At 35.3% G+C, this 11,933-nt stretch overlaps 1 protein-coding gene and 1 pseudogene across 1 annotated transcript; both read left to right on the forward strand.

Moving 5' to 3' along the window:
• The first annotated feature begins 2,835 nt into the window (after positions 1-2,835).
• Positions 2,836-5,984, forward strand: LOC122145246 (annotated as a pseudogene).
• A 788-nt stretch (positions 5,985-6,772) lies between these two features.
• Positions 6,773-11,661, forward strand: LOC109053153 (meiotic recombination protein DMC1/LIM15 homolog). Its single transcript, XM_042757483.1, has 15 exons — positions 6,773-6,830; positions 6,923-6,988; positions 7,102-7,156; positions 7,341-7,385; positions 7,464-7,610; positions 9,345-9,427; positions 9,702-9,754; positions 9,864-9,905; positions 10,002-10,074; positions 10,183-10,274; positions 10,373-10,446; positions 10,537-10,651; positions 10,847-10,907; positions 10,978-11,094; positions 11,543-11,661. The coding sequence occupies exons 3-15, from the start codon at positions 7,103-7,105 to the stop codon at positions 11,610-11,612; spliced, it is 1,026 nt and encodes a 341-aa protein (XP_042613417.1). The 5' UTR covers positions 6,773-6,830; positions 6,923-6,988; position 7,102; the 3' UTR covers positions 11,613-11,661.
• Positions 11,662-11,933: the final 272 nt, after the last annotated feature.

The following is an 11,933-nucleotide window of genomic DNA, read 5'->3' on the forward strand; positions in this document are numbered from 1 at the left end:
CAACGATTTCTGGTGGCCACTTTATGGCTCGCGACATTCACAATTCTGTTTTGGCTTGCCTCGCGGGTTTGTGCCACTGTTAAGACCTCCAATCGACCCCCAGATGGGTTACTTTAAACCGCTGCCGGTTCCCTTCGAGACCCTGGTCCCCACATCGCACTGATTTTTATTACCTATTACCGCCCTCCTCCGCCCCTCTCAGGCCAACACGGTAGTTTTTGACCGTGGTGGACCGGTTCTCGAAGGCGACCCACTTTATTCCCTGCCCAATTACCCTCAGCCAAGGAGACAGCATTGACTGTCGTAGATCACGTCTTTCGCTTACATGGCCTCCCGACAGACTGGGTTTTCCAACAGGGACCCCAGTTTGTGTCCAAATTTTGGTGGAGATTTTGTAGATTGCTGGGCGCGACTGTCAGTCTGTCCTCAGGGTTTCATCCCCAGAGCAATGGTCAAACTGAGTAGAGCCAACCAAGATTTGGAAAGGGTGTTGCGATGTTTGGTCTCCAAGAATCCTTCCTCATGGAGCCAACAACTGTCAATGGTGAGTACAACCCACAATATGTTACCAGTGTCATCGATGGCCTATCTCCATTCGAGTGTAGTTTTAGGGTACCATCCACCGAGTTTTTCCCAGTCTGGAATCCGAAGTCGCGGTCCCCCTCCGTTCACGCCTTTTGTCCAGAGGTGTCACTGCACATGGGCTGGAGCCTGCGAGACTCTACTGCAAGTAGGGGTCGCCTGCTTAAAAGGATACTTTGATGGTATTAGAAACATGATTGATATGTGATATAGGATGCAGAATTTTGATTTTTATTGTTTTAACAGATTTCAAATGTCTTTTGCATTCCCCTTATTGTTATCTCAATAAATAAATTAATTAAATATAATAATGTAGGACCTTTTTGCAATTTTGCGCAAAATGTATTTTCATATGAAGTCAAAACGATAAATCAAAATCTTATATCATGCTCCAAATCAGGGACATTATGGTTTTGGGTTATAAATAGGCCTAGTTTTAATTTTAACCACGCAAGCTTCACATTTAACACTCCTGGTTAAATGTGCATACCCATGTTCAATTAATTTAGTAGGTCTTACCCAGTGTGTTCTGTCCCTCGTCAGTTTTGTTTAAAAAAATATATATAGTAGCCTGTATGTTAAACATTTGGAATGTTAAATACACACTATATAACAGAAATACATACTATTTAAAAAACAATACAAAAAGAGTCTGATTTCTGGCAGCAACAATAATAATAACCATGTAATGAACATAAAATTGGACCTTAATTAAGATAGCCAAAATAACTTCATAATTTAAAAAATATATTTAAACTTGCGAACATGGAATGTCTTGATATTGAACTGATATCAAACATCTATACTCTGCACATGGTTGGTAAGAATATGGAACATGTATTTATAAAATCATGTGTTAAGCAAATTGTAACCATAAAACATTTCATAACAGAAATAAGCAGTCCTTGCCATGGACTCATTATGGTTCCGGATACCATTGTCTTGTAATCTCTACATTTTCAATTTGGATCTTAAAAACAAATAATATTGTTGCATAAAATTAACAAAAATACATGCATTTAACTTTCTTTATGCGCATTTTAATCAATTGAATAACATACTATATTTGACTGTCCCACATTAGTCAAAACATGCCTTCCTACTTTTGAAACATCCTTTTTTCAAACAAAGATCGCTTTAAATAGAAAATATTCTTAACACATCTTAATATTATTGCAACATTTGATGTACAAATGCATCATAAATATCATTTGATCATTTAGAACATTGTTTTATTTATACAGATTTAGATCATTCATTGTGTCTGTCACTGACCTTTGAGTGAACTTCACAAGTGGTACTTTCCTCACTGATGATTTTTCATGACCACATTTAGGACAATTTTCCGAATGTCAAGTTATTTCATTAGCTTGAAACCCCTGCTTGAACGCAACACCAATCTTTTTCGCATTAATGTTGTATAAGAATAGACAAATGCACTGAAGCTTAGGTGTCAAACATTAGTCAGTGTCCCACATTACATGAATCCACCCTGTATTGTATAAATTCAACACTTCACCCACATAAATGTTTTTTAGATAAATATGTAATTGTGTACATATGTAATTGTAATGTTTTCATATGCAAGTTATTGCCACCTGAATTTGTAAATTGAAATGGTTTAATGAAGCATTAAATTTCATGAAAAGATGATGTCACTGTCAAAGCTCCATAAAGGAGAGCACACGTAAAACCAATATGTACAGATGTCACTTTTTATAAATACAATATTTTAAGGCTATTAAGGTAAGACCACTTTTTTCCTCGTAATATACTGTGATCAAATATAAACAACGTATTTGATTTGATATTTATAAATGTATTTTTACCATATTTGTGCGATGCTTATTTTTAAAGTAACTAATAAGTATTAATTCAATAAGTAATTGAATAACTCTTACTTTAAATGAAATACATATAATTAAAAAAGAAATGGTTTATTTTTTTCCCACAAAATTGACTGAATAGTTCAAGTGTACACAAAGTGTATGTAACCACAGATACATTCCTATCAGATACAACTGTGACCAGAAAAAAAAACTCACGCGGTCACTAACTTGAAAACTTTTAAGAAGCCGTATTTCCTCTCTCTTTTTTTTTTTTTTTTGTATGAAGTGACGTGAATATGTACGTAATTTCAGTTCCTCTTCCACTTCACATTAATAAAACCAACAATCTTCCACTATTTCGTCGTCCTCTAACACGCGGTCATGATCTGCAGTAAGACCTCCGTGTCGATAGGTGTCCTAACATGTCTTTGTGCCTCCTTACAAGGAACCGGGGAAGTAAATCCGTCTCACGTGTAACCCAAGTGACCTCAGGTCTATGCGTGCTCTCTGGCTGTAAGTCATTGTGAAGCTCTGAAACATCACTGAGGGCTTTTCACAATTATAATATAACATTTATAGCGAAAAGTGACTAGTGGCATATTTAAATGGCCGAGATCCAGGAGCTCTCTCCAGACTCTGGCAGTGGGGAGACACGACCCCCCGAAGACGAGATCGAGGGTGATGATGAGGACGAAGAGGTACTTGATTGCTTCTACAGTTTTGCTTGACTTTATGAAATTGTCAAGATATAGGAAATTGTAAGGAAACAGACTAAATTTATTAATTTGTTTGGGTGCTTGCATAGCCAATATGAGCTATTTAGCCGGTCAAACCTGGCCTAAAATACGTTAAAATATATAAAACGTTTTATTTATTTATTAATTCATATATACATATACATACATACATACATACTATATATATATATATATATATATATATATATATATATATATATAGATATATATTATATATATATATTATACACACACACAACACACATATACATATATATATACATATACACATATATACCATATATATATACACATAATGTTGCATACATATTATATATATATATATATATATATAAATTTTATATATAAACACACACACACACACACACACACACACACATATATATATATATATATATATTATATAAGGTATACATATACACACACACACATATAAACAGTGTGTGTGTGTGAGTGATTGAATAATTATTTGTATAAGTAATTACCAATTTAAATAAATAATCCATTTAAAATAAGTTACTGTTATTTCTTGTTGAGATTAATATTAAAGGGCAATAATTAGTTTTTATATAAATCTTATATCAATCTTAATATTTCATATACGCAAAGAATATAATATTTTAAGATTGCACACTCTTAATAGAACCAGTCAATTGTCAAATGCAGGGTACCTGCTTACCTGCACATGAGGAATAAGGTTTTCCACTGAGTGCATTTTGACTCCTACTTTGGCTCCAACTTTTTTTCCTGCTCTCCCAGTTGGATGAAACCCTGTTGGAGAGGTTGTGGGGTCTCACGGAGATGTTTCCAGAATCTTTGCGATCAGCAGCTGAAGTATCCGCACAGAGTTCGCTGTCTGTAGCCAAAAAACTTTACAGGTGAGGTGCTGGCAGTTGTATCTTATGCTTAAAACCGTACTGTCACATTATCTGTAGAAATAATCTAGACATTTCAGTATATTTTTTCCCATTTTACGCTTTCTTGTAGTTTCTCCCGCGCTCAGCTCTATGGGTCGGTACTACTTCCTTCATGATTCTGGTTCTGCCAGTTGTATTTGAGACTGAGAGGTTACAGCTGGAACAGCAACAACTACAACAGCAGAGACAGGTAAGTAGCACCAAAGTCCTGCATAAATACGAATAACTTCCTTACAATTACATACCTATCTAAATAGAGGTGAGCTGCATGCCTATATCTTCTATAACAGCATGGGTTATGTTATATCAAAAGATTATCAATACAAATTAAAGAGTCTTATGGAATCACTGCAAAAACAGCATCATGTTATGTAACGATGTAATGTGTTTGAAACAAAAAACCCACAACAGTACTAATGATATAATGAAGTCAGTTGTTCTGACACTGAATTAGGATTGGACGAGTCCATAAGGAATTAGATTTTTTGCAGTTATTTATAAATCTTTTAATCTACTTTAAGCCATGAGGATTGTTAATTAATGGAATATAAGTTTGTTGATGATAACAGCTTGCATAATTTCAATGGTAGAAAATGACTTTACCCATGATTATGCTTAGAAATCTCCACCAATCAGAGAATCATGAAAAGCAAATGCCAAAAGAGCTGTACACTGGCATAAAACACTGCTAATGACGTAACAGGGTCAGTCTCCCTATGCAACAACATTCAGTATTTTTCCATTGTTTTAATTCGGATGTATGTTATTTGCAATGCTTCATAGGATTTGTAGTTCTTTCGTACGCAGTCTTTTTGTCTTATTTTCAAATGCTTTTTTGCTTCAAATCAAAGTTTGTGATGTTATTTACCTTACTGAAAAGCATGCATATTATGTGACTTTTTCATTGAATATGAATTCATTTCTCATTTCCTTTTCCTTTCCTGTTTTTAATAGATTTTGTTGGGTCCAAATGCTGGGGTCATGTCTGGAGGAATGCCTGGAATGATGCCTCCTGCTCCTGGGAAGCTGTGATGATGTATATATTGTAACATCCGTGAGTTGTAGAAGAAGAAGGGAGAAAGAGAGAGGGAGCAAGAACTGGAGAAACAAAGAAGTCGTTACTTTTGTATAGTTTTCTGTGTACAATGGAGACCTTGATAACTTTTATGAACTTCCCTCTCTCTCTGCCTTTCTCACAGAAACATTCTGCACATGTCGTCCAAGCTCTGATATTTTACTTTTTTTTTTTTATTATAGCTATCTAATAACATTTCTTTCAGAAAGAGTCTATAACAGCTGTTGGGGAAAACTTTGACTGTGTTGTAGGTGCATTATATTTCTAAGAGAGTGTTTACGGTGCAGTGTGGGCCATAGTAACACCGGATCAACACTGACGTGCAGAGAATCTATAACAGCATTCAGCGTTTATGAGGGCACGCAAGGCCAATATTGATTGTGAAATTTTCTTGGTCTACAGATTATGGTTTTTTCTTTTTTTTTTTTGTTCCTGTTCCATAAATGTTAAAACCTTTAGAAGTGGTTCTCTGCCAACAGTGTCTTTTAAGGTGATGGTACACTGGTTAACTTTTTTGAGCAATGTTGCTTGGGCCACTTTCCCATTAAGAATGGGCAGCAGATTTCTTGATACTTTAGATCGTTTATGTGCCCTGTGTCTCAGCTGGTTGCCCATTAACAGCAACATTGCTCAAAAAGTTGCCCAGTGTATCATCCCCCTAAACTAATACCATGCAAAGCTACTGCAATGTTATTCCTCAGACAAAAGCCATACAGTGTGCAGAACCGTTGTGAAATAATTAAGAAAGAATGTTTGAAAACAGTGTACTTCAGTGAATAATAATGTTTGCTCCACATGACAGGAATAAAAACAAGTTCTCCAATGTCCTTGTCTTTTGTCTATACTCTTTATTACATAATATACTTTTTTTCTGATACTTGAGTAGAACCAGACTGGTGAAGTGCACCTCACATATTCATGCAAATAAAAGTCATATTTCAGTTGGACACTCCAGTGATGATTTGATAAAAATACCTATTTTTTTAACCTAATACTAACAGCAATGGACAGTTAACGAGGAATAAAATAAGCCCCCAGAAAAAACTATTTCCTCATAAAAATAATTATTTGCCCTCTTACAGTTTTCATAGGTGGAAATGATGTCACGAAAAGGAATAACGTCAGTTTAAAAGTCCTATTAAAAAAAAGAAAATCCACTCAAGAAATGCAGAAATGTTTATTATTAACTCGCTGTTTGTTTAGGGTATCATAGTTTACCGGAAAAAAAGTAAAAAACAAACTTATTTATTGTTATTTATTAATTTTTATAAGATTTTCATGTTTTGACATGTTTTCTCAGTATTAAAGGTTAAAACAGTCTTAGACAGATCTAAAAGTATATAGTTATAATAAAATTCTGGGACGAGATCTAAAAGTATATAGTTATAATAAAATTCTGGGACGGTGTCCGTATCTGTCACCTGGGGTTATAAAAAATATTTTTTGTACAATCACAGGTCAATTTTAGATTAAAAAAAAAAGAGAAAAACAAAACCACCTAAAATCAATCACAAATATTTAAAAAGCTGAAACTTACGTAAATTACGTGTGACATCCAGGTCACAGCAGTCTGACCTGATGAGCGCGGGACAGATGCTTAAGCGTCACCCAGCGCGAGATCACTGATTTAAATAGATTCTGTCAGCTTTCTCTGAGGGATAAACGTGGGGTAAAAAAAATTCGTTTGTATTAATTTATTTTGATCAAAATTATTATTTTACACATTTACGAGGAACATGACACTAACGCTTAATGTGACAGTTACAACAGGAGTCAAGTTCTTTTGAAACAGACGGCTAACATTGTTAACAGGCAGCTGATTAAAATGTAAGCCAAAAAAATTATACGTTAGATACTTGCAGACTGTATTTAACGGTTATCTGGCCTTCTAAACAATGTTTTTTATTGTAACTTCTTTTTTTTTGTAAACATATACATAGTATGAAAGCTTTAGAGGACCAGGCTTTGGAGGACGAGTCGGGGTACCAAGAAGAGGTGATTCACATTAATTTCTGTGAGCTAGCCAATCATTTCAGTCGTGTTAGTGAGGTCTTGTGTTTACACAGGATGTAGTTTCAAAATGCATTTAAGGAAAATATGAAACTTTTTAAATTAGAATTTAATATTTTTTTTTACTTGTTTACGTTGTGTGTAACATGATGAAAACTCCCCCCCTTAGGAATCCTTTTTTCAAGACATTGAGCTCCTACAGAAGCATGGGATTGTAAGTGATGATAATTTTATTATAAAGTTATGAAAATGTCATCATTACGGTGGCTCTGATTCGTATCCCTCTATCTTGAACGTGGCTGACATCAAGAAACTGAAGTCTGTAGGCATTTGTACTGTGAAAGGCATCCAGATGACCACACGCCGTGCTCTCTGTAATGTAAAGGGACTGTCTGAGGCTAAAGTCGACAAAATAAAGGAAGCTGCTGGAAAATTGCTGGTAATTTGATGATGGGGCTTCCTGGAATTTACAGTGCCCTCCATAAGTATTGGAACAGTAAAGACAAAATGGTTCTGTTTGCTGTGGAGTCAAGAATTTTTTATTTTTATTGTGAGTTTAATTTATCTGTAAATAAGAATGTCACATTTTATTATTGGGTGATTCAACACAAAGATGTTTTACCAGCTAAGAAGATCAGCACTTTTAGAGTTTCATCTCCCTATCTGATGGGAGCATAAGTATTGGAACAGTTGCCTCACAGGTCTTTCTAAGTGTTCAGCTGTGTTCTGTTGCATTAATTCTTCAGAAATTAAAAGCAGGGAATGTGTCTTATCAGCTATATCCATTGCTTCTGCATTCTAAGTCTTGCATTCGATGATGACACACACAAACCAAGATGAAGACGAGGAAGCCGACTCTGAAAGAAAAGCAAGCAATTTGGATGCTAAGAGAAAAGAGGAAGTCAATTAGAACTATAGGGAAAACAAAGGGCATGGAGAAATCAAGAGTTTGGAAACTATCAGCGACATCAGCAACCAACGACAACCTGATCGGCTGAGAAAAACAACAGTAGTTGATGACAGACAAATCATAAAAGCTGTGAAAATGAACCCTAAAATACATGTCTGTAAAATCACCAGCAACCTCCAGAAAGCTGGGGTGATGCTCTGTCAATCTACAGTCCGCAGGAGAATTTGACACAGAATTACAGAAGCTACACAGCAAGACGCAAACCTCTGATCAGAACCAGAAATAGAAAGGCAAGATTCTTCATAAATGTGAGGAAGTAGAGTTTTGGAACAGATTTGATGGACCGATGAGGCAAAGATTAACCTTTATCTAAGTGATTGGAAAGCAAAAGTGTGGAGAAAAAAGGGAACTGCAAATGATCCTAAACATACAACCTCATCTGTAAAGCTTGGTGGAGGTGGTGTCATGGCATGGGCATGCATGGCTGTCTCTAGAACAGGACCTCTTCATTTTAATGATGACTTAATGTATGATGGCAGTAGCAGAATGAATTTGGAAGGGTACAAAATCATCTTGGAAATCAATATTCAAGAAAATGCCACCAAACTCATTAGAAAGCACTTCATATTGGATCAGGACAATGACCCAAAACACCCTGCCAGTTCAGTCAAGGACTTTATTGGGGCAGAGAAATGTAAAGTCTTAGATTGCCCAAATCAATCTCCAGATTTAAATCTGATTGAACATTAATTTCACCAGCTGAAGAGGAGACTAAAGACAGAAACTCCCAAAACAAGCAACAGTTGGAATTGGCTGCATTAAAGGCTGGACAAAAAGCATTTCAAAGCATGAGACCAAGAGTCTGGTGATGTCTATGGGTTGCAGACTCACTGCTCTGATTGCATGCAAGGGATCTGCAACTAAATACTAGCTTTTAATCTTTTAAATCTGCCTTAAATTCAACTGTTCCAATACTTATGCTCACATCAAATAATGGGATGAACTCTAAAGGTGCTGTCCTTTTTATTTGGTAAAACATGTATGTGTTGAAAGACCTAATAATAAAATGTGACATTCTGTATTTTTGTCGCATATTCATCTTTTAATCATATTTGCAAATGTCTTGACTCCAAAGTAGAGAAAGCTATTTTGTCTTTACTGTTCCAATACTTATGGAGGGCACTGTATGTTGGTAATTTGTTTGGTGTTGGTGGTTTAATTTATGTATTGTGTATTCATTAAATTTTGTCTTCTTGCATGCAGATATGTGGATTTCAGACAGCATCTGAATACAGTATAAAAAGGAAGCAAGTGTTCCACATCACAACAGGCAGTTTGGAGTTTGAGTAAGAAATAACATCCTGTTTATAGCCCTAAAACACAAAGCCCCACAGATGATGTGGAGGAAACAAAACTAGATATTGTGGCCACGATTTAACTAAAAGAAGGGAAGGAATTAATAAAACAGGGCCACACAGTAAGTTGTGGGAACAAATTCTTAATTCGTGGCCACAAAATCCATATTTCCTACGTCATGTATGGAGTGCTAAAGAAGGGTTTAACATTTCGTCTGATATAAGTCACATGACACCAGAAATGCTTTATTCATATTTTGTTCAGCAAACTCCTCGGAGGTGGTGTGGAGAGTATGGCTATTACTGAGGCTTTTGGCGGTAGGGTGCTGTTATGATTACGAACCAAAATTATATGGTATGCATTTTCTGTTCATTAGTTCTGCCAAAATTACATGTTTTTAGAAATTGTTTCCCATGCTCCATTTAGAATTCAGAACTGGAAAGACTCAACTCTCTCATACACTGTGTGGTAAGAGCAAAAATGGAGTGTATTGTGGAAATGTTAAATGTGGAATTTAAGTCTCATTTTTAGACCATTAATGTCACTTCATTTCTGTTTTTCTAGTAACTGCTCAGCTTCCTGGTGAATATGGGTACACAGGAGGAAAGATAATCTTCATTGATTCTGAAAACACCTTGTATCATTTCTGCATTTGCTTGCGTTGTGTCACATTCATTTTACTAATCCTATTCAATATGGAAAAGCCATATTAAACTTTTTTCTCCTTAATAATTGTGAACACCAGTCGGCCTGAGAGGCTGAAGGACATAGCTGACAGATTCCACGTGGATCATGAAGCTGTACTGGATAATGTGCTATATGCACGTGCATATACGAGTAAGAACATCCCTCGCAGAACTTTTGAAAAATGTTGTTTTACATTGGAGTTTAACAGGCCAGCCAATGAGATTCACAAAAGTGTTTTTCATTCATAGGTGAGCATCAGATGGAACTGTTAGACTTTGTTGCAGCCAAGTTCCACGAGGAAGGAGGTGTCTTCAAGCTTCTGGTAAAATAGAAGAAAGACACTTTCTAAGGTCTGATTTTTAGGAAGTGATTTTACTTAATCTTGTAGCCATCAACAATTAATTTTCCATAGATAATAGACTCAATCATGGCTCTGTTCCGGGTGGACTTCTCTGGAAGAGGCGAGCTGGCTGAGAGACAGCAGAAGCTTGCACAGATGCTCTCCAGGCTGCAGAAGATCTCTGAAGGTATATATATATATATATATATATATATATATATTGTATATATCTTAATGAGAAGAAAAACTACTCATATAATAGACCTGACAATAAAACTGATGGTAGTCAGTCTTATCTTTAGTTAAGTAAGCTCTTGATTTTGACGTTAACTTTATTTTCTGACTTTCTTTTAATTAGTAGTATGTAATTTGTTGGATATAGAGTACAACGTTGCAGTGTTTGTTACCAACCAGATGACTGCAGATCCAGGAGCTGGAATGACGTAAGTAGGAACACAAAACAAAATGGAGAGAGAATGTTGGTGATTTTGAAACTGATTATTATGATTTTAGATTTCAAGCGGATCCCAAAAAGCCCATTGGAGGACACATACTGGCACATGCCTCCACCACACGCATCAGCCTGAGGAAAGGACGTGCTGAATTGAGAATTGCCAAAATATTTGATAGGTAATTTCAAGATTTTCTCAATAACACTTTACAGTAAGGTCCCATTACTCAATATCAAGTAATGCATTATGCAAGCAATGAGCATTACAAAATACAACTGTCCATTGTTAGTTCATGGTCCATTACATAATATTAACAAATACAACTTTTCATTTTAATATTGTATTAGTAAATGTTAACTAAGATAAATAAATGCTTTAAGGTATTTTTGTCATTACATTGTACGTTCATGTTAACTAATGCCAGCAGATGGAACCTTATTGTAAAGTGTTACCATTTTCTCTTTTTGTTTCTCAACTAAGAGGAACACATACGATGCACAATTTATCCATACATTAAAACTGTTAGGTAAATATATTTGTATATTTAGAGTTATAAAATATGATTATCTCTTTTTTTTCTTTTTTTTTTAAATGCTTGCATCAATAAAACCTCTGCTTTTCTACAGTCCAGACATGCCAGAAAATGAGGCTACTTTTGCCATCACAGCTGGAGGAATAACAGATGCCAAAGACTAAAATCTGCACGGAATGCATATTACTTCGCAAGTTCCCCACTACCTCAATGCCTTCAGTTTGAATCTGTTCAGAATCAGATTGAACCAGTTCTTTACCTTACATCTGTTACATATCTGTTTATACATTGTATTTATACTTTGTGTTTACACACTACACAGCTGTTTATGTATTGTGAAATTTTAATGGTACAGTATTTATTTATACAATGCTAATTTAATTCAATTAAAAACGGTTGAATAAAAACCTATTTTAAAGTATTTACTGTTAATATTATATTTGCATTTCTGAACGCAGGACTTTACCATAGCATTACCACAACGG

This window comes from Cyprinus carpio, chromosome A6 (genome assembly GCF_018340385.1).
Source record: "Cyprinus carpio isolate SPL01 chromosome A6, ASM1834038v1, whole genome shotgun sequence".
In the NCBI taxonomy this organism is placed as follows: domain Eukaryota; kingdom Metazoa; phylum Chordata; class Actinopteri; order Cypriniformes; family Cyprinidae; genus Cyprinus; species Cyprinus carpio.